At 39.9% G+C, this 24,696-nt stretch overlaps 1 protein-coding gene across 1 annotated transcript; it reads right to left on the bottom strand.

Moving 5' to 3' along the window:
• Positions 1-652: 652 nt before the first annotated feature.
• On the bottom strand, positions 653-24,409 carry ddr2a (discoidin domain receptor tyrosine kinase 2a). The gene is made up of 16 exons (XM_037674826.1): positions 24,328-24,409; positions 14,362-14,464; positions 13,731-13,962; positions 13,470-13,617; positions 11,376-11,478; positions 10,759-10,942; positions 10,446-10,686; positions 10,309-10,368; positions 8,779-8,939; positions 8,437-8,647; positions 8,115-8,347; positions 7,908-8,035; positions 7,610-7,807; positions 1,085-1,319; positions 865-1,014; positions 653-784 (listed from the first exon to the last, which is right to left on the bottom strand). Exons 1-16 carry the CDS (start codon positions 24,407-24,409, stop codon positions 653-655), a joined length of 2,601 nt encoding a protein of 866 aa, XP_037530754.1.
• Between the last annotated feature and the right edge of the window lie 287 nt (positions 24,410-24,696).

Genomic DNA, 24,696 nt, shown 5'->3' with positions numbered 1-24,696 from the left:
AAAATAATAACACATAAATATTATTACAAAAACACTATTACATTTAAACTTATCTATAGAAAATACACAAACATTTACATTTCATGTTCAAAATGACTGGATGATGTGAAACAAATAGTTCCTTGTTATTATTCTTGCTTTAAATATGTTAAGTCTTTCCTGAAAATGAGACAAAATACTGGTAACATGCCAAATCTAAACAGTAACTAATGATTTGCTGCATTTCTTCCTTCTACATTCAACAGTCCACTGAAAGAAAGCACAAGAAAGTTCTTCAGCAATGACTTTCAAACTTCCTGACAAATAAACAGATATAAAAAGTGCCAAATGTCACTTGCTACATTAAAAATTGGTCTCAACACTCATCGCAATATTTTACATTTCATTTCCTGTTTGGAAAAATATTTTTTTGGGTCTACAAGTATGTTGTTCTTTATATAAAACCTATTTGTGCTGACTTGAATCAAAATGAAACCCAAATGTCCTTCATTGTGTGTTTAGTCCAGGTTTCCCTACATCAGACCTCGAGTCCAGCAGGTGCCTCCACCCTCTCCACCTGCTCATACTGGATAGATCAAACCTGAACGGTCACAAACCACTTTTCTCAACAGCCGAGCAGATTAATAAAAACTTCATGGAGTGTTGCTCTGGCTTAAAGCTGTAAATCCAAGAGTGCTGCGAGTATTTCCTGGAAGGAGGGCCGTTCCTTTGCGTTTCTCCTCCAGCAGCTTAGCATGATCTGGTAAAGCAAGTCTGGGCACAGAACAGGTTGAGGCAGGTAGATCTGCAGAACAACGAGAGAGAAATGAAGCCTGGGACACCTATGGAGCTTTTAAGGAAACAAATGCTTTTATCCATAATCACCTGTCGTTTCTGGTCCCTGAAAAACTCCCCCGTGTTTTCTATCACCTGCTCATCGGTGAGCTGAGAGTAGGGCTGCTCCTTGCAGAAGTTGAGGATTTCCCACAGTGTCACACCAAAGGCCCAAACGTCACTCGCTGTGGTAAACTTACCCTGCACAGGAAAATACACTGAGCACATTTGGAAACGCAGTACGAACAGAAAGTTTAAAAGCAGTCCTCACCAGAAGAATGCTCTCCCACGACATCCACCGTATGGGCAGCACCGCTCGGCCCTGGATGCGGTAATAGTCCCCGCTGTACAAGTTCCTGCTCATGCCAAAGTCAGCAATTTTTATTGTGTAGTTTTTGCCCACCAAGCAGTTGCGTGTGGCTAAATCTCGGTGGACGAACTTCAGAGACGAGAGGTACTTCATTCCAGAGGCTATTTGAGTGGCCATGTGGCACAGATTGCTAAAGCTGAAGAAGAGATGAGAATATATTATTATGAGTGACAATTTGAAGAAAAATAAAAGCCCACTGTGGCCATGTAATATTTCTTCAAGGAATACCATTGTTTGTAGAACAACGAGAGAGAAATGAAGCCTATGTGCATTCCTACAAGCATTACTTGAAAGAATGCACATAGGTTGCAGCTTGTTATGTTGCATGTAAAGAGACTGGAAGGTGGAAACTTAGAATGACATCCTCCTTCTGTTGTGAGAGATAGCACCTATGTGGTGTGGTCGTGGACTTCCGACAGAACAAACACACCTACCCCCACTGAATATAAGAGGATCTGCGGTGGAAGTGGTCTCCAGCTACAAGTACTTGGGTGTGCACATGAATGACAACCTCAGCTGGGACAACAAAACTACCAGCCTGATCTAGAAAGTTCATCAGAGACTCTACTTCCTCAGACGACTGAGACGAGCTGGACTGGGAAGCTCAGTCCTCACCTCCTTCTACAGGTGTGCAGTGGAGAGCATCCTGTGCTCCAGCATCAATGTGTGGCATGGAGGCTGCACAGCTGCAGAAAGAAAAGCTTTGCAGAGAGTGGTGAAGGCTGCACAGAAGTCTGTTGGAGTCGGTTTCCCCACCATCAGACATTTACGCCTCCAGATGCAGGAAGAGGGCCACCTGCATCATGAAAGACTCCACTCACCCAGCACACACACTTTTTGCCCCGCTCCCCTCAGGAAGGAGGTTGAGGAGCATTAAGTGTAGAACCACTAGACTGAGGAACAGCTTCTACCCTGAAGCTGTTGGACTCATGAATCTCTAACCAGAATAATCACTGTAATGCTACTTTAATTGGTGATTCTAATAATTATCCACGCTGCTGATTATTTCATGCTGCTGTATTCATTTGTACTCATCTACTCACACAGACTCATGTTCGTGCTGCTGTTGTTCAGCGTTTTGTTTTGCATTATTAGTGTTTAGCGTATATCTTAGTTTATATCTTAGATTTTTATTTACCGTTTTCTTTAACAATTTATAGTTTTGCTATTTTTTTTTATGTAACTGGGATCCTGTGTACACAATTTTTCATTCAACCTTTATTTAAACAGATAAATCACATTGAGCCTCGAAGACTCATTTACAAGTGAGACCTGTTTGGACAGACAAAAATAGTGGTTAACTAGACACATGTAGGAGTTGGAGGTTAAAAAAATTCCTATCAGACTTTTTTCTTGGCTGAGAAAAACCTCTAATATTGAAAAAACACCTCGCACAAACAAGCACTTATTTACGTAGACATTCTGCATCAGAGACGAGAGCGGTCAACAACGCTTATAGATGCTCTCGAGGGCACTGTAATCAGTCAATGTCCTCCGGTGAGATCCATAAACATTCTCGAGGTATGTCGAGAAATGGCCAAGAATAACCTCTGTGAGAATCCAAGAGTCCTGAAATGATGATACAAAGTTTATTCAGCTGGCTCATCTGGTTATCAGTTGGAAATTCCTCAGGGAGGGGGTGGTGAGCATCAGATCACATGTTCTCCAGGCGACTTTAGATAAGGTGGCCTTCAAGGACAGCCAAGGCGACCAAAATTTAGATAAACACACAGTTGTTTTGGGGACAGGCAGAACTTAATAACATCAACCTTGAGTCTGTGTTGGTCCACTTGGTTCTGAAATGTCCAAATCAACATGGCCACACCGATGGAACGTGACTGAGTAAAAACCCCCAAGATCTGATCCATTCAGCCCAAAGCATTTGAGTCCAGGTACTCCAGACATGAACCAAGCCATCATAAAGGCAAGCAGCGTGATCGGGTCCAAATTTGCTGCTGACGACTTCCTTGATTGTAGATAAAACCAGCACTAGCTGAATCCAAAAAGCAGGAACCAGTTATCGTGAATCCAATTAAATATGCGTCCTTAAAATCCACAGATGGCAGCAGAGATAGACACATCATCAAGTTTTCCAGTCGATGAGATATCCAGCTGCGTACGTGCCAACAGGGTAAATCGGCTCGCCCAAAGCCTGCCTTCTCTTCAAAGAAATGTTGTAAATTGAGTTGAGGGACCAACTGGTCAAAACAAGTCCATAATTATGGTTCGGAAGAAATGCAAGAGAGTCTCACAGCAATTTCACAGACAGAGCAGCAAAGCAAAGCGGAGAGGGAGGGAGGGAGAGAAGCATCCGATCTCATGGGGAGCGAGTGGTGAATTTCGTTCCACCTCATGTACCACATGTGATGAGAATGACAATAAAACCTACTTGAACTTGAACATCAAATGGAAAGATGAACAAAAGTCAACCCTTTAAATGATGAAGCCCTCAGAACCACTGCAGACCTGCCAAGACTGCTTATGGAAATGTGCAGAGTCAAAGTCTGATCCTAAACCAATCCATTAAAAATATGAACTTTGGGCTCATTTTTTTCTAACACAACCTGGATGAGAACATCATTGTATTCCTATATGGGTCAACAGGTACTGCCTGGACCCATGACCATGAATCCTCCCCCACACAATCGGGTTTCTCCTGCAAGACATGAAGCCATAGATCCTGGGGACCATCAGTTTCAATCAGTGAGAGATAGAGACTGGAGATAAGAGACTGAGGAATACAAAAGACCTTTCTGTGACTGTTCTGCATATTCATAAGAAGGAGGCAGGTTTGAGTTGATCCATTTTGTCATAACCATGAAAATGTGGAGTCTGAAAGTTTTAGCTTTGTTACTAGTAGTGTTGTGTTCAAGACCGCCTAACCTGAGACCAAGTCAAGACCAAGACCAGAGTGTACCGAGACCAAGACAAGACCAAGACTTTTAGGGTCCGAGACCAAGTCAAGACCAAGACCTCAAATAAAATAAATGAAATGTAAAATTCTATTATTACATATTTTTATAACTTTTTTCAGCTTTTATAAATTTTCAAAGCTACATAAGGAAATCAGACATTCAGCAGCCTAACTTCATGTGATGCAACAATAAAATTACACAAATGTTAAATTGGAAGCAGTTTCATCACATGCCAAGTCTTAAAAAAACTGCAGTGGCAAAACACTCTTCATAAGTCCAAACTCAAGACCAAAGATAACCATATAGTTGCATTAGTTACAAGTATATTCTTTGTGATTTAAATAGCCAAATTTTATAACTGATGATATGTCAGACATCTTCTCCCACGCCAGACAATCACTTCTCATTTTCTTGGAGTGACCAGTGTTGCCAGATAGAGTCTAGGTTTTTCAGCCCAAAAATCTGTTAAAAACTGCCATATACGACAAAAATCTGCCCAGTCAATATATTGTTACTGTATATTTACTGTTTGAACATGAACACACATCAGTACAAGCCAAGGTAATTTAACAATATGTGGCAAAATGCAACAATCCAACAAAAATCGTCCCAGAGTTCCCAGCAAAATCAAAATGAAAACCACCCAATTGGCAGTAAACTGCTCAATCTGGCCACACTGGGAGTGACACGTGCGAGTGAAAGGGGGTGGGTGTGACAGCGGTAACAAAAAATGTATTTAGCAATGAGTCACATTATCACTTGGCTTTAAAGCAGTATGTTTTGTATCCAATAAAAACAAACTGGACAATACTCGTGGTCTTGGCTGATTTTGAAATAAAATCCAGAGTCCTCAATGTCTGAGACCGAGAAAAGACCGAGACCATCAAAAAGTGGTCTTGAGACCGATCTCAAGCACTACAACACTACCTCCTAGTCATAAACAAGAGATTATTTAAATCAGTGGTTCCTAACCCTGGTCCTTGAGGGACACCATACTGCATGTTTTAGTTGTTTCTCTGTCCAACACACCTGATTCAGTGATTTAATTACTTCCTCAAGTTCTGCAGAAGCCTGTTAATCACCCATTCATTCAAATCAGCTGTGTTGGAGCAGGGAAACAACTAAAACATGCAGTATGGTGTTCCTCAGGGACCAGGGTTGGGAATCACTGATTTAAATCACAAACAGAAAAGGGATTTTTGGCTGCAGATTATACTTGCTTAGGACACTTGAATTCATTCTAGTCACAGTTAGATTAAATGGGGGCAGCTGTGGCTGAGTGGTTAGAGCAGTCGTCCTCAAATGGGAGAGTTGGGGGTTCGATTCCACCAGCAGTTACATGCCAAAGTGTCCCTGGGCAAGACACTGAACCCCTCATTGGCTCTGATGTGTGTCCCATTGCTGTATGAATGTGATCTAAAAGCACTGATTAGTCTCTACAGATTGAGATTATCTTTGTAGAGCTCTAGTAGAGTGCTGTATGAATGTGTGTGTGGAGGTAAATGGGGGCACAGATTGTTTTGTAAAGAACTTTGAGTATCTTTATTAGATAGAAAGGTGCTATATAAGTACAGTCAATTTTTCATTTAGATTTATTTTCCATTTATTTTTTAGATTTTTACAAAAACACGCAACTTGTAACCTGCACATGATTCTTTAAAATAATATTTTTTTACGTTTAATAATGTTTGCCTGTAAGCACTCACCATAAAAAAAAAAGACTCCAGTGTGTCTTCCTACATCTGTGGTAAGTTTATTTTCAATATTTAACACACTGATTATGACTGTATATGACAAAAAATAAAAATAAAAAATCCCAAACTGAGTTAAAGATCAACCAATCTCTAAACTCTGCATTCTCTCTAACGTTTTAGAAAAACTGCTAAACTCTCAAGTCAAGGTATTTGGATTCTTTTAACATCTTAGCTCCCCATCAATCTGGCTTCAGGAAACGACACAGCACGACTGCTTCACAGTTGTTTTCAAACACAAAGTCGGTACCAGCAGTCCATCCTCCTACCTTATCTACGAATGGTGTTCCTATTTAGGTTGTGGATTAGAAATACTTGGGAATCTTGGTCAATGCACATCTCCCTTTTAAACCACCTATCGAAAACTTGGTAAAGAAACTGAAAGTTAAATTTTGTTTGTTTTTCAGAAATATATCCTACCATACCATACCGTACCATACCATACCATACCATACCATACCATACCATACCATACCATACCACTTTATTTATAAAGCACTTAAAACAGCTACAAGGCCAACCAAAGTGCTGTACAGACAAACAACAGGTAACACACCAAGCAAAATACAAAATGAGGTAAATCAGAATATAGACAAAAAACGATGCAGATAATGACGACAAACCAGTGTGGAGCATACAGGATCAAAACACAGATCATCTTGTGTTGAAAGCCTCCGAATAATAATGAGTTTTTAAACAGGACTTGAAAACCGAGAGGGAGGGGGCCTGTCTGACAAGCAGAGGCCCCAAGCAGAGACAAGCATCCTGTCTAACTCTGAATGCTAGGAAACACCTTGTAACTGCGACTTTCCTTCCCTCCATTGATTATGGTGACATTATTATCATGAACACTCCTACAAGCACCCTGCTAATGTTGGACACCGTCTGTCATGGTGCGCTAAGATTCATAACTGGCTGTAACTACCGTACCCACCACTGCACCCTGTATTCACTGGTTAACTGGACATCATTAACTTCACGCAGACTCTCTCACTGGTACATTTTCATCTTTAAATCACTTCTTGGTCTGCTGCCTTCATGCATCTCCTACATGTCACATCGTCAGTGCAGTTACAGCGTGCACTCTCAGGACATCATTACCTGCAGTGTTCCCTCAGTGAGGACTGAACTAGGCAAAAGGGCCTTCTCCTATTCCGCTCCTGTTTCCTGGAATGTCTTACAAAAAGATCTGAAGCTCTCGACCTTGACCTCTCTAAGGGATTTTCAACTATTGTTAAATTCATGGCAAAACCAATGCAGACATGTTCCTGTTTTTAGTTTTTTTAAATCTTGTTTCATAATGTAGCTAGTTTTTAATTTTGTTTTTATCGCTACTTTTATTTACTTTTCATTTATGCGCATTTTATGGCTCTTTATTGTTGTTTGTAACTCATCTGTGTTCTTTGTTTGAATCAGGTCTCTCTTGTAAATGAGTTCTTGTGACTCATTGAGACTAACCTGTATAAATAAAGGTTGAATGAATATTGTACTTTCACAAGCTGTTGGTGCTTGTGTTGGGAATCTGTTGGCTACTACCCCACAAAGTTTAGCTCAGTGTCTTGTAAAACTGACCGAGTTGGAGACTTTTTTGTGTGCGACGAGATTTGCTGTGGCCGCCATCTTAAATTAGGTTGACTCTTGTAGATGCACATCCACTGATGACTTTCTGAGTTTCATTAAAATCTGTTACGGACAAACTTTACTGCCCCAACTTTTGGTAGCGGATGATAAAAGGTTAAACAAAGCGGGTTCTCACTGACCTGACAGTAGGTGTGTCACTGAGCAGAGCAAGCTGTCCTTCTGGTTCATGACGGGACAGAAACTGGTTGAGATCTCCATTTTCCATGTACTCTGTAATCATACAGAGGGGGTCGCTGTAGATGCACACGGCCAGCAGACGAATGATATTGGGGTCCTTTAAACGTGACATTATCTTTATCTCTTTAAGGAAGTCATTCCTGGGAAAAAATAAAAACAATCCGCAACAGTTTAGGCTGCGTGTTGAACTGATTTTCTGTTTTCTCTCTAATTTCAGCTCTGATCACAAAAGCAGCTCGCCTTGCGTTCTTGCTGGCGTCTGAACGGAGCATCTTCACAGCCACTAAGACCGGCTGGTCCTTGGGGACGTCAAATGAATACTCTTCGTTCATAAATTCCTGCATTCCCTCTGCTTCACACAGGTGTACCTAAACCAGGGAGGAAAGTACGAGCTCCGACTAGTGTTTTCACTTTAAATCTAAAACAGCAGCGGAGAAGAACACACACCTCTCCAAACTGGCCCTCTCCCAGCTTCTCTTTAAATATGAGCAGCTTTCTGGGGAACTCCTCCACAGCAACATCCTTCCCAGACAGCAGGTCCATAGTCACAGCAGGGATCACATACGTGTTGCTTCCAGTGACACCCTGCAAGTTGACGATGTCTGCCTCTGCATAGTGAGGGGCGCCATCTTGGGCTGCACCTGTAGGGTTGGATTTGGATGCTCCTGTGCTGGTTGAAGCTGAAATACAACATGATGCACTGTAACTGTACAAGTACAACAAAAAGATTTTCTGTAAAACAGATGTGTGTGTGTGTGGTTGAGCATACCGGGTTCTTCTAAGCTCTGTGCGAACTCTGGGAGCTTACATATGAGGCGTGATGGCTCCTGGTAGTCTGGACCAAGTGGGAAGATGCGCTCATATGCAGAATTAGACTCCTGGTCGTTGGCTGTATCCGACCGGTTGGGATTAAGCACAAAAGTCTCACTCTGTATTGATAAGCTAGCAGTTAGTTCATCATCTAGCATCCTACGAGAAGCCTAAAATAAAGACAGAGGTGAAATAAATTGGACTTTGTCCCAGAGAAAAACTTAAAACGTGAATGCACAAATTGTATAAGAACAGACTATTGCTGATGTGAAGCCGAGAGAAAACAAAGGAATGAGCTCACCTTCTCCATCATCTTTTGCCACACCTGCCTCCACAGGATGATGACAATAATGGCCACAAGGATGAAGATGATGGCCACTAAGCAGCCAATCAGAATCCGAGTGTTGCTGTCATCCAGCTTATGTGTGGGGTCGTCTTCTGGGAAGGGATGTGGAGAGACGCCTGTTGAAGATATTCAAGAGACTGTTCACTTTACGCACATGTGGGAGCCGGGCTTCCTGCTTAAATACATTTGTTGACTATTTAATGGCTTCACTTCTTGCAAAATGTGCGTAGATAGTTTTTATGGCAGCCAACACTGTTACATAAACACTCATTGTTAGTTGCACGTCAGTAAAGTGATAGCGCAGATATTTTGAAGTATGCATGTTGAATATCTTACTCCTCTAGATATCCTTTTTGTCAGACTTCAGTTTGGAGCGAGAGTTTAATTCTGACTGGAATGTTGTATTATCAGCTGCTCTGAGCAGGGACAAGATTAAAGTGAACTGGTTCTGTCAAAACAACTTCAATCTCACAGATGTCTTAAAAGTCAAGAGCCACAGGCCAAATCTGGTTCAAAGTTCAGTCAGGTCACCTGGACAGTTTCTTTTTTTGTTGTTGTTGTTGAAATGTTTCATCCTTCATCCAAAGGGCTTCATCAGTCCGAGGAGCTGCAACAAACTCAGTCCCACAAGCAGCACACTAACATAGTGGACCAACCAGTTTGCTGGTGATAAGATGGTTTCTGGGGCCTGACCTCTCTCCCACAAACTACTCTGAGGCAGCATTAGCCAAAGTGGTTCAAAACATCAAAGTTCATGAAAAAGGGTTGTAAGCTCAATCATCCAGGTAGATAACAACAAAAAAGGTTAAATCTTGTCTTATCAAAGTTCATGCTCAATAATCCAGGTAAAAAATCCAACAAAGTTCAAGTTCAGTCAGGTCATCAGAACTTTTTTTTAGATGTTTCGTCCTTCAGCCAAAGGACTTCATCAGTCTGAAGAACGTGGATTTACCTGGATTACTGATGGATGATGAAGCATGAACTTCAATGATGCATGAACTTTGATGTTTTGATCCACTTTGACTATGGCTGCCTCAGAGGAGTCAACGGGGTAGAGGTCAGGCCCCAGAAACCACTTTATCACCAGCAAACTGGTTCGTCTACTATGTGAGTGTGTTGCTTGTGGGACTGAGTTTGTTGTGGCTCCTCAGACTGAAGACGTCCTTTGGATGAAGGACGAAACGTTAAAAAAAAAGAAACCATCCAGATGATGTGACTGAACTTTGTTGGATTTATAACCTGGATTATTGAGCATGAACTTTGATGTTGAGAAAAAGGTTTTAGTCCAGAGCAACAAAAACTCTCTCTTCTTTTCATCTTACTGTATTTTTCTTCATCTACTGTTTTGAATGTGTGCGCTCACAATGATTGCTATGCTCTCATAAGCCAAGTGAAGAAAAGTTTCATTCAGTTGTCATGGAAGTGTAATGTCTTACAAGTTGTAAGTAGATAGTAACAATGTGTGTTTAGGATTTAACCCCTCACCTGTGTTTGCTGGAATTGCAGTCCAGGGTGGAACCAGCGTTGTGTTGTACATGGCCGTGTCTGAAACAAACCAGAACAAGAAACGATCTAACCAAACTCCAGACGAAATACAGTTTATAAATATGTACAGTGTGTACCTGACTGGAAGGTGATCTCACTGAACAGCATCCACGCATCAGCAAAGTAGAACTGGCACTTGATGGCACTGGCCATGTGATTGGCCAGGTTGATGGAGACAAATCGAGCGCTTGGGTTCCTCTCGTCTCCCACGGGTCTGAAAGAGAGTGGTGTGGTTTCCCAGTCTGAATCGGAGCGGAAGTAACAAACCACTTGTCTGAAGGCCTTGACATGGCGGGAGTACATGTTGTTGCAGTGAACCTGTGCACATGTGGATAGTGTAAGTATAGGGGGTGGGGTGGGGGAATCATCTTGCTTTCTTTGGAATCTCACCTTCATGGAGGTAAAGTTTCGTATACGGTCAAACTCAAACATGATTTCAACAAATCCATCGGGGAAGCTCTCGTTGTTCCAGCCCACGTAGTCGTACCCTGGCCACCCATTGTGGATGTGACTTAGAGTGAAGTCATCTTCACCACACACCCCATCAGTCAGCTGGCCCAAACCTTCTGTCATACTGACACACAAAGCAGCAAAACATTGGAGCATTACTGGCCAAAGGTTTTATTTTCAGCCACAAGGTGGGGGCATTTACCAGCAAATGTCCTCTAGCTTTTGGTTCTAATGTTCTGTAAGTTTTTTCCTACAACGAATTGTTCCTTTGAGAAGTGTCTTTTTGTCCTGGAAGTCATTATTCGCATGATTTTACCCAAACTTAACAAATCCCCTGACTTGTTCTTTTTGGTTTAGAAAATTTACGACTGCTTGGTCAGTCATTCCCGGGAAACTATTCCCAACAGAAACAGCCTGAACCCACTTACCACTCTGGTGCGTTTCTGTGTTTTTGCTATGGTGACAGCAAAACAGCACTGCGAAGGAGAAGAAGCACAGATGCCAGACAAGAAACAAACCAACCCAACGTAGTAAGAAGACATGAATTATTCACACACCTGTGGATAATAGCTCCATCATAGACAGAGTCGTTGAGATAAACGGGATAAGCAGGCAGGTTCATTTGTTGTCCGACAGGAACGTTGTATGAAACAAGACCGTCTGTGAACATACGGGAATGCTTCATTTTCATCAAGAGGACTTTGTCACTATCTCCTGCACATTGGCAGAAAACAATGGAAACAAAACATTGTTTAAAACTGTAAAGTACAGAGTCACTAAGTGTTTTCAGTCGCTAAAACTGACCTAAGGCATAATAAAGGGCAACTCAAATAAAACCTTTTCTATTAATGTTGTTTCTTCCAAGATTTAAAAGAATATATAAGAATTTTATCTTTCTCTACTGAATGTGTTCAAAAAGTCCACGTGCAAAAACCACCAGGAATCAGTCTGCATGATCTTTAGTTACTGGCAGATGATTTTAGGTCAGAGGTCATAAAGAGAGGAGTCCCGTTGATCCTACAGATCATTACTTTTTGTTTTTGCCAAGTATAAATAGTTTCATTAAACTATCTAAGTGGTTTTATGTTTGTTTGTTTTTTGAACATGGTACAACTGCCGTAATGTAATTGTAGTAATAAAGAGAATATATCTAAAATTGTTCTGACCACAGAAAAAAGGTCAGACTTTAAAAGTAATTTATTTAGCTGTTATTTAAAAGAACAAGGGCAACTGTAAAAAACGATCAGAGATTTTTCTGTTCATTCGTCACCTAATTGGATCTTGTGTTTTGAAGGGCTCTACCGAGTTCATCTGGCAATTAAAACTGAGTTTGAACACTTTAACTGTTTATTCAGTTATCGTCATCACTAGTAAACCAGAACGATGAACGTATCGGATGTAAAAACAGTCATGTACACACAATAAAAGATGTTAACGCTGCTGATTTAAGGAAGATCAGCCTAAGTGAGGGATTTTAAATTCAGTTCTGCTTCAAGATCTCATAAAACGTTCAGATGGCTTCAGTTCCTGGAAGTTCAAAGTGTTTTAAACACCTTTATACGTCTTACAGCATCACGCACACAATGCAGTCTTCCTGATGAACTGTTTTGCTGGACAGATGTTTCTCAAAACTCTGTTTCCATCTGTGTTTCTTCGTGGATCTTAAACCTTTTTGGTGTAAAAAAACGTTTGTTTTTTTTGCTGTAAATGTACAAAACCTCACTGAACACTATTGTCTGATAATGCATCTTGTAATTTGAGTTAGATTTAAGTGTGAGACTGAGCACGAATCTAGAAGATTAAAGACAGATGTTCTTTATTGTTTCCACTGTTTTTACAGTGTAATGGGGTGACTGGTCACAGTGGCGGTGTCAGAATTAATGGATTTTTTGTGACTTGTTGTTAATTCGTTCATATTTTCCTTGTGATTGTTTTGTTTTCTGTATCTTGGGATTCTTCTTGGAGCCCTGTGTTTTTACCTATCGGTCTATATTTTATGTTTCCTGAGCCATTTCTCATTCACCCTCAGTAATTTTCCAGTCAGCCTGTCCCCAGTTAGCAATCAATTGAGGTGCTTCAACTTTCCATTCACCTCTGTCCCATATAGTTGGTTTTTGTCCCAGTACTCAGCAGCAGTGGATTACTGGCTCTCTTGCCACAAGCGCTGGCCTCCTACGTGCTCTTTGTGTTTGTTCTCTGTGTGGCCCTCGGATTTGAAGTTGTGCTGCCACGTCAGCTCTTTTGTGTGTGTTTTTTTAAATAAAGTATATGTATCTTTAGTTGTTTCTTTAGTTGTTCGTGCTGTAGTTCAGCGTATTGTTTTTGTATTATTAGTGTTTAGTGTATTCTTTGTTTAGCGTATTTCTTAGTTCATATCTTAGCTCTTATTACTGTTTTTCTTTACAATTTTTACTTTTGTTGGATGTAACTGGGAACCTGTGCACAATTTTGTTCCACCACATGCACCACATGTGGTGCGTATGACAATAAAGAACTTTGACTTGACTTTACTGGACATCTTGGGGCTTCCTGTGTCAATCTGTATTTTGTTTCCATTCCTTCTACCTATTTTGAAAGCTACAAACCAGTATTCCCTTTCCTCTCCCCACAAAATAATAAAATAATAATAATAAATAAATAAACCATCTTACCCAGCCATTCGCAGCCATAAAGCTCCACTCTCATGCAGACATTCATGGAGTGGTCTATCACCGGCATAAAGCGAACCAAGCGAGCGATGATGGGCGGCTGCAAGTCCCTGAGAGCAATGTCATAGGTGTTCCTGTTCCCTTCAATCACCTGCAAGACAAACGTACATCAAGCCACAACAAGTGAGAGCAATCGTTGGCCAAAAAATCCTTTACAAGCAGTTGATTTTTGATGGACGTTGGTTGGGAGGGTGCAGACATCACCTGTCTTCCCTGCCTGTTTCTCCAGGAAATCCAGCGACTGCCATCACGGCTGTACTTGAGCTTGTACGTCTGGGCAAACTCGTTGCCCATTCCCCCGGCGTGACGACCCTGGGTGCCCACAAGGGTGATGAAGTGGAGTGAGCGCAGGTCAATCTGGAGGAACTCCTTCAGCTGGTCTGGTTCCACTGTTATTTCTGGACACCAGGCACCGTCACCCTCCTCATAGTCCAGTCTTGGGGGTGGGGAGGGAAAAGGAAAGGGTCGGTGTAAAGTGGGTGGATGTTCACTTTAGAATTTACAGCAGGAAAGAAAACTTGAAAAGTAGTAAAGGAAAACCTGTGACAGGATAAAAAGGGGAAAAACTTTATTGCAAGTGGTGATTCAGGGTAAGAAGGACTGAAATTACAACCAGGTCAGAAGGAGAAACAGTATTAGATCATTATTCTGATCATGTGAGGGCCACCAAGCTTCCACTGACACACACACACCCTTCTGTAATTGTGTGGCTGCAAGTAGAACTATATTACACTGATTTGTCATTTACTTCAAATAAAACAGGCACAGCAGACGAAATTACCCACTCATCGTGATCATGGTAAACATCTTATGGACTATGATTTATCAGACGCACCTGCTGTATCTGGCAGCTGTGGATTCAGACCACTGGCTCGATGCAGAGATGTCCTCATCTGGTATCTGCCCGCTTGACATGCCCAGAGCGTACCGACACACACCTGAGACATAAAAGGCAGTGTGTGTGTGTGTGTGGCGAAGATAAGCAGACACACTGGTAGACTACTAAAACATCCAGGAAAGTACATTATAAAAGGAATTTCTAAAATAATCTATATTGCATTCTAATTTAATTGAGTGGTAATTAATTTTTTTAAACTAAAATCTAGGAATGCACGATATTGGATTTTTGGCCGATATCCGATGTGCCGACATGTTAAAACTTATTTGGCCGATAACAGATAGTGATACCAATACTGATATCTTCCCCTAGACCTCCTTACAGAGACTACATAACTTTCTCTGCTGTGGACTTAAAATACTACATTATTCTGCATGATCTTTGTCAGTTTGGCCTGCAACCAAATGCAGATGCCAAAAATGGGGCTGAAAATGATGTAACACTTCAACTTGGATTATGTTTAATGTCACATTTATTCTTGACATTTACTCTCTCTAACACAACGACAACACTTGAACAGTGCAAATTTGTAAAATTTCACAGATCTAAACTCAACCTGTTCACAAGCAACAAGTGAAAGTGCACAAGTAGTAGTGCATTATTAGATATACTTGACAGTTTCTTTAATGAAAAATTAACTTAAAACGGAAGCCTTTTATATCGGTGAGATTTTTAGATGGAATGGCCGATGTCTGATATTTAACTTTATCGCCAGTATCGGACGATACGATACCATGCTGATAATATCGTGCATTCCTAAAAAAAACACTTATTACCTGATATAAAATTCACCGAGTTCAAGATGTTGAATTGTTGTAAAACTTTATTTACTCATTATAGTGGATTCAAAGTGTGAGGTAGTGTAGAAGAGTTGGCCATTAAATGAGCAAATATACATTAGAAAGCATTTATGATCAAATAGATTCACAGCAGATCTGTCCCTGTCAGATAACCAGAAACAGCTCACAGATATTTTGTAGTTTTACAAGTTTCGTTTTAATTCAAGATCCACATTTATGTATCTAACAGCAGGTACATGAGTTATGGTGCAAAGCTGATGTGATTAAAGCAAACAGTTCAACACCAAAACTCAAGTGAGTTTGTATTTTTTAATTTAAGGATAAAAGTAGAAACAAGATTACATGAGCTAAACTTAACTAAATATTACTAAGTTCATAATTAATGATGTTTTAAACTTCAAGTTCAGTCAAACTCAGAACAAAATGTCTCTGAAAAACTGATCAAATATTAATTTTCACCTTTAATATGAATAGGATTTATGCACAAGGCCATGGGACGTTGTGCAGCTCCCCCTGATGAATACATATGTCAGGATCTAACATCTGCATCTGCTCTTTGTTGGGTCGTTGGTTGTCTTTTGTGATTTATTAGGTTTATTCATTGTTCTGTGATTCTAGAGTTCAGATGTTTTCTCGGAGCCCTTATTCACTCCTCCTCAGTTTTCTCCTCCACTCGGTCAGACCATCGTCACGCCAACTTCCACCTGTTCCCAGTCAATATTCAGCTCAGGTGTCTCCCCTTGTTCATCAGCCTGTTCCAGATGTTCAGTCTGTTGTCTTCCACACATCAGCAGAGCATTGTTTGTTTTTACGCCTCATTCTGGCCCTTGTGTCTCCTCATGCTCCTTGTGATCCTCCTCAGTTCTAAGTTTTGCTGCCTTGACAGCTTTGGGTTTAGTCAGAAAATAAAGTTTTTAGTCATTTCCTTTAAGCTCCTTCGGTGTTACTTTTGCTCATCTGGTTGCAAAACTGCACAACCAAAATAAAAAGGAGCCAAATCATCATTATTATAATTATTTTTTACTATTGTCTTTCTAAAATTTAGAGCATAGTTTGTTCAGATATGTACTTCTAGTGTGTATTTCACTACAAATACATCCATCCATCCATTATCTTTACCCTCTTCTTCCATTTTGGGTGACGGGGGTCGCTGGTGCCCATGTCCAGCAGTCATTGTGCGAGGGGCGGGGTACACCCTGGACAGGTCGCAAGTCCATCACAAGTCCACATAGAGACAAACAAGACAAACAACCATTCACTCTCTCTACAAATACAGTATTTGGTCATTAATAGTGTTGATTTGGGTGTTATGGGTCATATGAATTTATATGCACTCACAGCAGCCCCCCACTGAACCACAGTCCTACGATACTTTTGGAAGCTGTCGTATCATCCAGAAAATGATGACAAGAGACAATGAACCAAAATTATAAAGCAAAAATCAAATTTACCACAAATCTGTTATTTGCTTGTTAAACGTACATTTTTGCTTTGGAATATTTGTAAGAGCAAAGTGCAGTCATGAAATAAAATACCTACAAATAACTTCTCTCTCTTAAAGGGACAAATAAGGGAGTCTTCTTTAAAGCTCGATTTTTGTTCTTGTACTCTTTCAATTTTGTACGTCCAGTTTTTAAGTTACGTTTTTACGAAAAATAAAATTTTCACCAACATCAGTTTCGACAAAAAAGGGTTATATTAGGTCTTCAGTGCCAAACTAGTCTGTATAATCTGAACTAGAGCAAGACCACAGAGCATTTCTGCTCTTTTAGTGCCGTCGGTCCAGAATGCTGCACGTCCCTTTCCAAAATCTGAGGTCTTTTGGGAAAAACATCTGAAAGTGAAACGGACTAATTGTAAGAACAGAAAGCTGTAGAGACTGAGGGAGGTTGTGATGGAGTGGAGATTTGATGCAATCTGCTGGCTTCCTTAAATTAAAGTTGTTATAAGACGGCCGTGACCCACTTTGGTCCAAGCTGATAGCACTTCTCTCCAGTCAGAGGTAAACTCGGTTTCACAAAACAGAGCTATCTAAAACAGAGAGGATGGATGGACGGCTACTTTATTGATCCTTTGCAAGAAATTATAGGATCACAGCAGCAGAAGTCATCTCACACATCAACAAGTTCAATACGAAAATATTAATTCTAAAATATTAAAACCAAAAATTGTCTCTATGTGTCCCTGTGCTGGACTTGAGACCTGTCCAGGGTGTCCCCCACCTCTCACACAGTGATGGCTGGACATGAGCACCAGTGACTCCCGCGACCTGAAAAGGGGATAAAGATGGATAGATGCACTAATACTAAAAGAATAAATAAATAAAAATAAAAAAGGATTAAAAATAATGCATAAATATGCACTAAACCAAAAGAGGGCCACTTTCAGTACACGTCTTCATCGCTCATTACAGAGCTGGATGGCAGGAAACACTTAGGGTAATGTTCTGGCGTGAACTTTGGTGCAAGCAGCCGGCACCTGAAGGAGCTCTGATGAAACACCTCCCGGGCACCAAGTAGGTGCTTGTTGTTGCTCATAATGGCTTTTTTTAGATAGTGTACATATTATAAGATATTACTTGCCAACCTTTCCATATGTCCCTACTTCAAAAGATCTAAACTAAATAATTGGTGATTATTGATTTTCTTTACTTGAGCTCATTAAGACAGTAAAGTCTGGGATTTGTGAGCGTGACAGTCAAATTATTAATTTTTACAGGATTAAAAATAAGCGTCAAAAGAGTAACAAACCCCTTTCATATCTTGAGGCTTAAAGGATATATTCACTGCAATATGCAATCCCATTTATGAATAAAAGATTATTTGAGACCGCTTATTTCACTGCATGTGCATTTGATAACAATAACTGGGGTGGATGTGTGGCCCCGTTAGCCCAGACCCTTGTTTTACAGTAAAATTGTGAAAAGTTACAGCAGAGGCTGAGGTCCAAGGCCTTTTCTATCCTTCTCTCTTCCTCCAAATTTTTGCTCTGATTTCAACACATGGAAGAGCCTGAAGTCACAACACAATTCAAGTGTCTGTGCATAGATTTAGGCACATATTTCAGACCAGTACCAGTCATGGAAGCACAAACCGTAGTCAGTGTCATCATGGATTTTGATGTGGAAAGAGCTACAACGAATGTCAAATGAGACTGATCAAAGTCTTACTGATGAACTTGCAGCCAAGAAAAGATGTCGGGCATCTGATGTCATGTGCAGATGATGAGTCTGCTCTAATGATCCTTTTCTGTGTCCTCATTGCATATCAAAATAAAGTGTTTGGATTTAAGTGAAGTTATATTAATTATTTTATTCATTTCATGGATTGGGAAGCAGAACATTACTAAAACATAATAAACAAGTTGTTTATAGAGAGTAAGCCTAAAGAAGTGAATGCAAATTTTTATTCATAAATTTATTTACGTTCCAAACTTTGCATAAAATGTAATAAGGGAAAAGGTAATTTGCATTTATATACAAATAATTTGATATATTACTTCTGAAAACCCGGCTAATTTACATAACATTTGAAAAAAATACTGACTAAGTACTTTGTACTCTAGACTTGGATTAAGTTTAAGTGCAGGAAAATGTATGGATAGGTGGGCAGCACCTCATTTATATTGGATTTATAATTTATATCACTTTTTAAATTTGTAAGGTTTACTTTGTGTAGGCTTTTGATATTCTATTGCAAATTCATTATATTATTGTTAACTTTTTTAATAGATAGTTTCAACGTTTAGTGCCCACGACTGAAAAAACTTGATCTCCACTGAGATTCAACCTGGTTTTTGGTACAACCAAAAGCTGGTCAGATGATCTCAGTACCTGAGAAGGAACATAAGGTTCAAGTAGATCAGAGAGGTATGAGGTTGTAAGACCATTTATGCACTTAAATATCAACAGGAGAATTTTTAAATCTATTCTGATACATACATTAAAATAAATACATAGGGAGACAAATTTCTGTTAAGAGCCGAGCTGAAACATTTTGGACAAGCTGAAGATGTGAAAGGGAGACCTGACTGATCCCAACATAAAGTGCGTTACAGTAATCAAGTCAGATTGTAATGAAGGCATGGACTATTTTTTCAAGGTCAGATCTGGTCAACACTGACTTAAGCTTCGCTATCTGCCTCAACTGGAAGAAGCTTTTCTGCAGAACAGAGTTGACTTGCTTATTAAACTTAATCAAAAGAGTCTAAAACCATAACAAGATTTGTAACAGACTGTTTAAGATATGGCTCAAGAGAGTCAAGGTTAACAGGATGAGTGATAGCACTAGAGCTAGGGCTAAACACAATAACTTCAGTTTTCTGATCATTAAAACTTTAAAAATTTGAAGCTGTCCATGCCTTGATGTCATCAAGACATTTTAACAGAGGGTGAATGGAGCAAGAACTGTTGGGTTTTAAGGGCAGATAAATCTGACAACCAGCACAGCAGTGAAAAGAAAGACCATGTTTCCTCAGGATAGACCCCAAAGGGAGCAGATACAGTGAAAACAGAAGGGGTCCAAGAATTGAGCCCTGTGGAACCCCACAGGAAAGAGGCGTTGAAGCAGATAATATATCACCAACCTTAACACAAAAGCTCCTGTCACCCAGATAAGAACAGAACCACTGTAATGCTGCACCTGTAATCCCAGCATATAGGATACTGTGGTCAACAGTATCAAAAGCAGTGGTAAGGTCCAGGAGTACAAAGATCATGAACTGACAAGAAGCATTTGCTACAAACCCTCAGTAAATCTGTTTCAGTGCTGTGTAATTGTTTAAAACCAGACTGAAAAATCTAAAATATTCCATTCTCATTCAAAAACACATTTAATTGAATAAAAACTATTTTCTCCAATATTTTATAAAGAAAGGGGCATTTTGAGATCGGTCTGAAATTTGAACAAGTTGAAGGGTCAAGTCCAGGTTTTTAATTAATGGATTTACTACTGCATGTTTAAAAACATCAGGAACCAACATTTGTAGCAATGCTGCTATTTATAATATCAAGAACAGAGGGTCCAATAGAGGGAAAAACTTCTTTAAAAACCGATGCAGGGACCTGGTCAGCGGGGGAACCTGAGGGTTTCATATGACCAACAACATCCTTTAAAAATGTGAGAGAAACAGGCTCAGTGTGGCCGAGTGTTGAATTTAAAGTAGCACTGTGGGAAAAATCTTGTTTAGCTTTAACATTGACAGACTTTGATTAATTTAAAGTCATATGGGCTCTTTAATTTAATTTCCCTCCTCTCAACATAAAATGACAATTTAAATTGTGTCATGAAAGAGAGCAGGTAATAAGAAATTCTAGGCCTTTGTTTTGGTTATTTCTTCTATTCATTCATTCCCTCATGGTTGCACTGCGTGGTATTTTCTGTCCTGGTCTGAGCTCATGCCTCTCTACAGTGAAATAAATTTCGCCCACTCAGACGTAAAAATGGGAAAGACAGAGATGGTATAACTCCACTGCCTGGGAATTTTAAATAGGAGGAAAATTGGCATCACTCAACATCTCAGCTCTGCTAAACTATTTCCAGACGGTGGAAAAACGACTCTCTGCTCAACGCAGCAGAACTAAAACTTTTGACTAAGATCTAAGTAAATGCATCTTATTTGAATGTATCAAAGCAGGTTGAGGTGGTCGTCTTTTTTTTTTTATGTGTTAATTTCTAAATATAAAACTCACATCAGTCAGAATACAGCTGCAAAACATCTTCTGGAAAGTAAACTTACTGAACTTATATCAGGAGCACAAGCAGTCCTTTTTTATATAACTTATGAGGGGTCACTTTCAGAGAAACACGCAAAGAGAGAAAAAGACAGATGTTTGAATGGACTTTCCTTCTGTCAAAGTGTCGTGTCTAGTATGCATTAGCCACAGGCTCCAGTGAAATATCTGGATCTACAGCACACGCATGCCCCACCTTCCACACACAAAGAAACAGCGACAATGAGTCAAAAGCTAAAAGGTACAGAGTTAAATACTAAAATATAAGAAATAAATGTGTGCTTTTTTTGCTGAAGAATTAAACAAATTAAAGATCTCACCAGGGGCGATTCCAGAATCTGACCTTTAGGGGGGCTTAGCCCCCAGTGCTGACAGTGGCTCTTGGCTTGAACAACGTGGTGGCCACTGGCTTCAGAAGCATTTGTAATGTGGTGGGGGACACACTGGTGGGGGGTCTGGGGGTCCTGCCCCAGATTTTTTTGAAAAAAGTAGATGCCATTTCCTGCATTCTGGTGTATTTTAACAGGTTGTTAAACATCTACGCTTACCTCCATAAATAAACACTTGATTCAATAACTATTTTAGAGAGCTCGGCACAACAAGAAGTAGCGCTACGCTAGTGGCGTGCAATACAGACACCCTACCTAACCCTACCTAAGATGCTACATAATTGCTATAATAAGATAAGATGCTATAAGATGCTATAATAATTTATTATTATTTATTTTTTATTTTACTTTATTTTTCAGGGGTGCTGGGTTAAAATTTAGGGGTGCTTGAGCAAAAAGAGGCTAAAATCGCTACTGGATCTCACATAGTATAAAATGGTCATAAATGTAGTTATGAACAGACAAATGTAATAATAAAGTGAGTGTTGTCATCATTGTATGTCCCCATACAAAGACAAATTGGCTCTCTGCATTTAACCCATTGCAACTGGGATTAACCCAGGTGGAGCAGTGGGCAGCTACAGTGCCTTGCGAAAGTATTCGGCCTCCTTGAACTTTTCAACCTTTTGCCACATTTCAGGCTTCAAACATAAAGATATAAAATTTTATTTTTTTGTGAAGAATCAACAACAAGTGGGACACAATTGTGAAGTGGAATGAAATTTATTGGATGTGTCAAACTTTTTTAACAAATAAACTGAAAAGTGGGGTGTGCAATATTATTCAGCCCCTTTACTTTCAGTGCAGCGAACTCACTCCAGAAGTTCAGTGAGGATCTATGAATGATCCAATGTTGTCCCAAATGACTGATGATGACAAATAGAATCCACCTGTGTGTAATCAAGTCTCTGTATAAATGCACCTGCTCTGTGATAGTCTCAGGGTTCTGTTCAAAGCACAGAGAGCATCATGAAGACCAAGGAACACGCCAGGCAGGTCCGAGATACTGTTGTGGAGAAGTTTAAAGTCGGATTTGGATACAAAAAGATTTCCCAAGCTGTAAACATCCCAAGGAGCACTGTGCAAGCAATTATATTGAAATGGAAGGAGTATCAGACCACTGCAAATCTACCAAGACCCGGCCGTCCCTCTAAACTTTCATCTCGAACAAGGAGAAGACTGATCAGAGATGCAGCCAAGAGGCCCATGATCACTCTGGATGAACTGCAGAGATCTACAGCTGAGGTGGGAGAGTCTGTCCATAGGACAACAATCAGTCGTACACTGCACAAATCTGGCCTTTATGGAAGAGTGGCAAGAAGAAAGACATTTCTCAAAGATATACATAAAAAGTGTTGTTTAAAGTTTGTCACAAGCACCTGGGAGACACACCACACATGTAGAAGAAGGTGCTCTGGTCAGATGAAACCAAAATCCAACTGTTTGGCCACAATGCAAAACGATATGTTTGGTGTAAAAGCAACACAGCTCATCACACCTCATCACACCATCCCCACTGTCAAACATGGTGGCGGCAGCATCATGGTTTGGGCCTGCTTTTCGTCAGCAGGGACAAGGAAGATGGTCAGAATTGATGGGATGATGGATGGGGCCAAATACAGGACCATTCTGGAAGAAAACCTGTATTAACACAAGGGGGCCAAATAATATCGCATGCCGCACTTTTCAGTTTTTTATTTGTTAAAAAAGTTTGACACATCCAATAAATTTCATTCCACTTCACGATTGTGTCCCACTTGTTGATGATTCTTCACAAAAAATGAAAATTTAATATCTTCATGTTTGAAGCCTGAAATGTGGCAAAAGTTGAAAAGTTCAAGGGGGCCGAATACTTTCGCAAGGCACTGTGTGCAAGGTGCCCGGGGAGCAATTTGGGATAGGGTGTCCTGCTCAGAGACACCACGAGATGTGCAATGACTGGGAATCGAACCCAGGACCTTTGGTCCCGAGTCAGCTGCCCTGCCATCTCAGCCCCTAAAAGACGAGGCTAAAATCGCTACTAAATCTCACATTGTATGAAAAAGTCATAAATGTTATGAACAGACAAATGTAAAAAGAAACTGTAAATAATCTCACATACTATGTATGTATATCATGGTACCTCTGCAGCATTCTAAGAGCTCTAACTCTACATCTCTTTATTTTGCTTGTGTGTTTTAAAAATATTTTTAGTGCCTCAGTTTCTCAGTTTGGTATGAAATTATTGTGACTAAACAATAACTGAGCTACTGGTTGTTTACCATGAGTTGTTTGTGTATTTTTAGAATGACTTACTAAAGAAAACTAAATTTGTCATTATTCATATATTTGTTTTTTATTTAGTTTGAATTATGAGTAATATGACAGTTACTTCAACCCAGTTTTGGGATTTTTATTTTTATTGGTTTGAGAAAACAGGCCTGTCATCACAACCTCATGTTTCCATTAAGTTTCAGGTTTTCAAAAAAAACCAAACAGATTTACAGTTTTTAAAAACATTATTATTGAAGTTTTAATTTAAACTCCAAAGAAAGTCCAAAATAAGTTTTCTTTCATTTATTTTTTGTGCTATATTTCAGAAACGGTAATGAATTAGATTTTTTTAAATGCCATTATTAATTACCGTTTCAGAAGAAGATGAGCCATTCATTATCTATCTGGGGGAAAAAAAACATCCAGCTGAAGTTTTTACAGGCAAATATTTGCTCCTCTTTTACGGCTTCACCTGATTTTATGTTACTTGTGCACTTCCACAAAAGAGAAAAATGACCAATCCTTTTGAAAAGACCATCACAAAAACTTTACCTGAAGGTGCCAATCCTTAAATCAGAAAACCCAAAGAGACATTTGGTTTTCAAAGCGCCCATTGTCCTGAATATTACTTTTTTTACTTTGATGGGGAATATCAAATCCATAAGAAGCTCTCTAAATCTAGAAAATCATTGGATTTCACTAGTGTTTTGTTTCTCGTAGCAACACAAACCTGGGTTGACCTGCGATGTGACGGCTCCTAACAGGCAGAGGAGGATGAAGAGAAAGAGGTGAACGTGCGACAGGTGCTTCATCCTGAACACGAGGAAAGAGGCTCAATTCCAGCCTGCAAGAAACGGTGAAAACAGCAAGTTACACAAATGCAGGATAGAGCTTTGATTGATCACAGCAACAAACCTAGACAAGACTTTTTCACATGTCGCAGAGAAATTTTAACGTTTATAGTTTTCAAGATGCGTTTTTCTGGACAGGAATTGAACAGAGAATGTAAGTAAAACCTAAGTTCTTGTGCAAGATATTCAAGTGGAGTTACACTGAGGAGAAGAACAGAGGGAGGTTTTTTTTTCTTGTCTGGGGCAGT

Source organism: Nematolebias whitei, chromosome 3 (genome assembly GCF_014905685.2).
Source record: "Nematolebias whitei isolate Nwh7 chromosome 3, NemWhi1, whole genome shotgun sequence".
Taxonomy (NCBI): Eukaryota; Metazoa; Chordata; class Actinopteri; order Cyprinodontiformes; family Rivulidae; genus Nematolebias; species Nematolebias whitei.
Note: the sequence above shows the minus strand (reverse complement) of the source record. Positions and strands in the feature narration are given on the sequence as shown.

Excerpts from the sequence above, each read along its gene's own strand:
- ddr2a (XM_037674826.1), bottom strand. The coding sequence starts at position 24,409 with ATGAAGCACCTGTCGCACGTTCACCTCTTTCTCTTCATCCTCCTCTGC. Across the intron at positions 8,648-8,778 it reads GGCAAAAGATGATGGAGAAG|GCTTCTCGTAGGATGCTAGA; the intron begins GTGAGCTCATTC and ends TCTTTATTTTAG. Across the intron at positions 785-864 it reads TCAGGGACCAGAAACGACAG|ATCTACCTGCCTCAACCTGT; the intron begins GTGATTATGGAT and ends GTTGTTCTGCAG.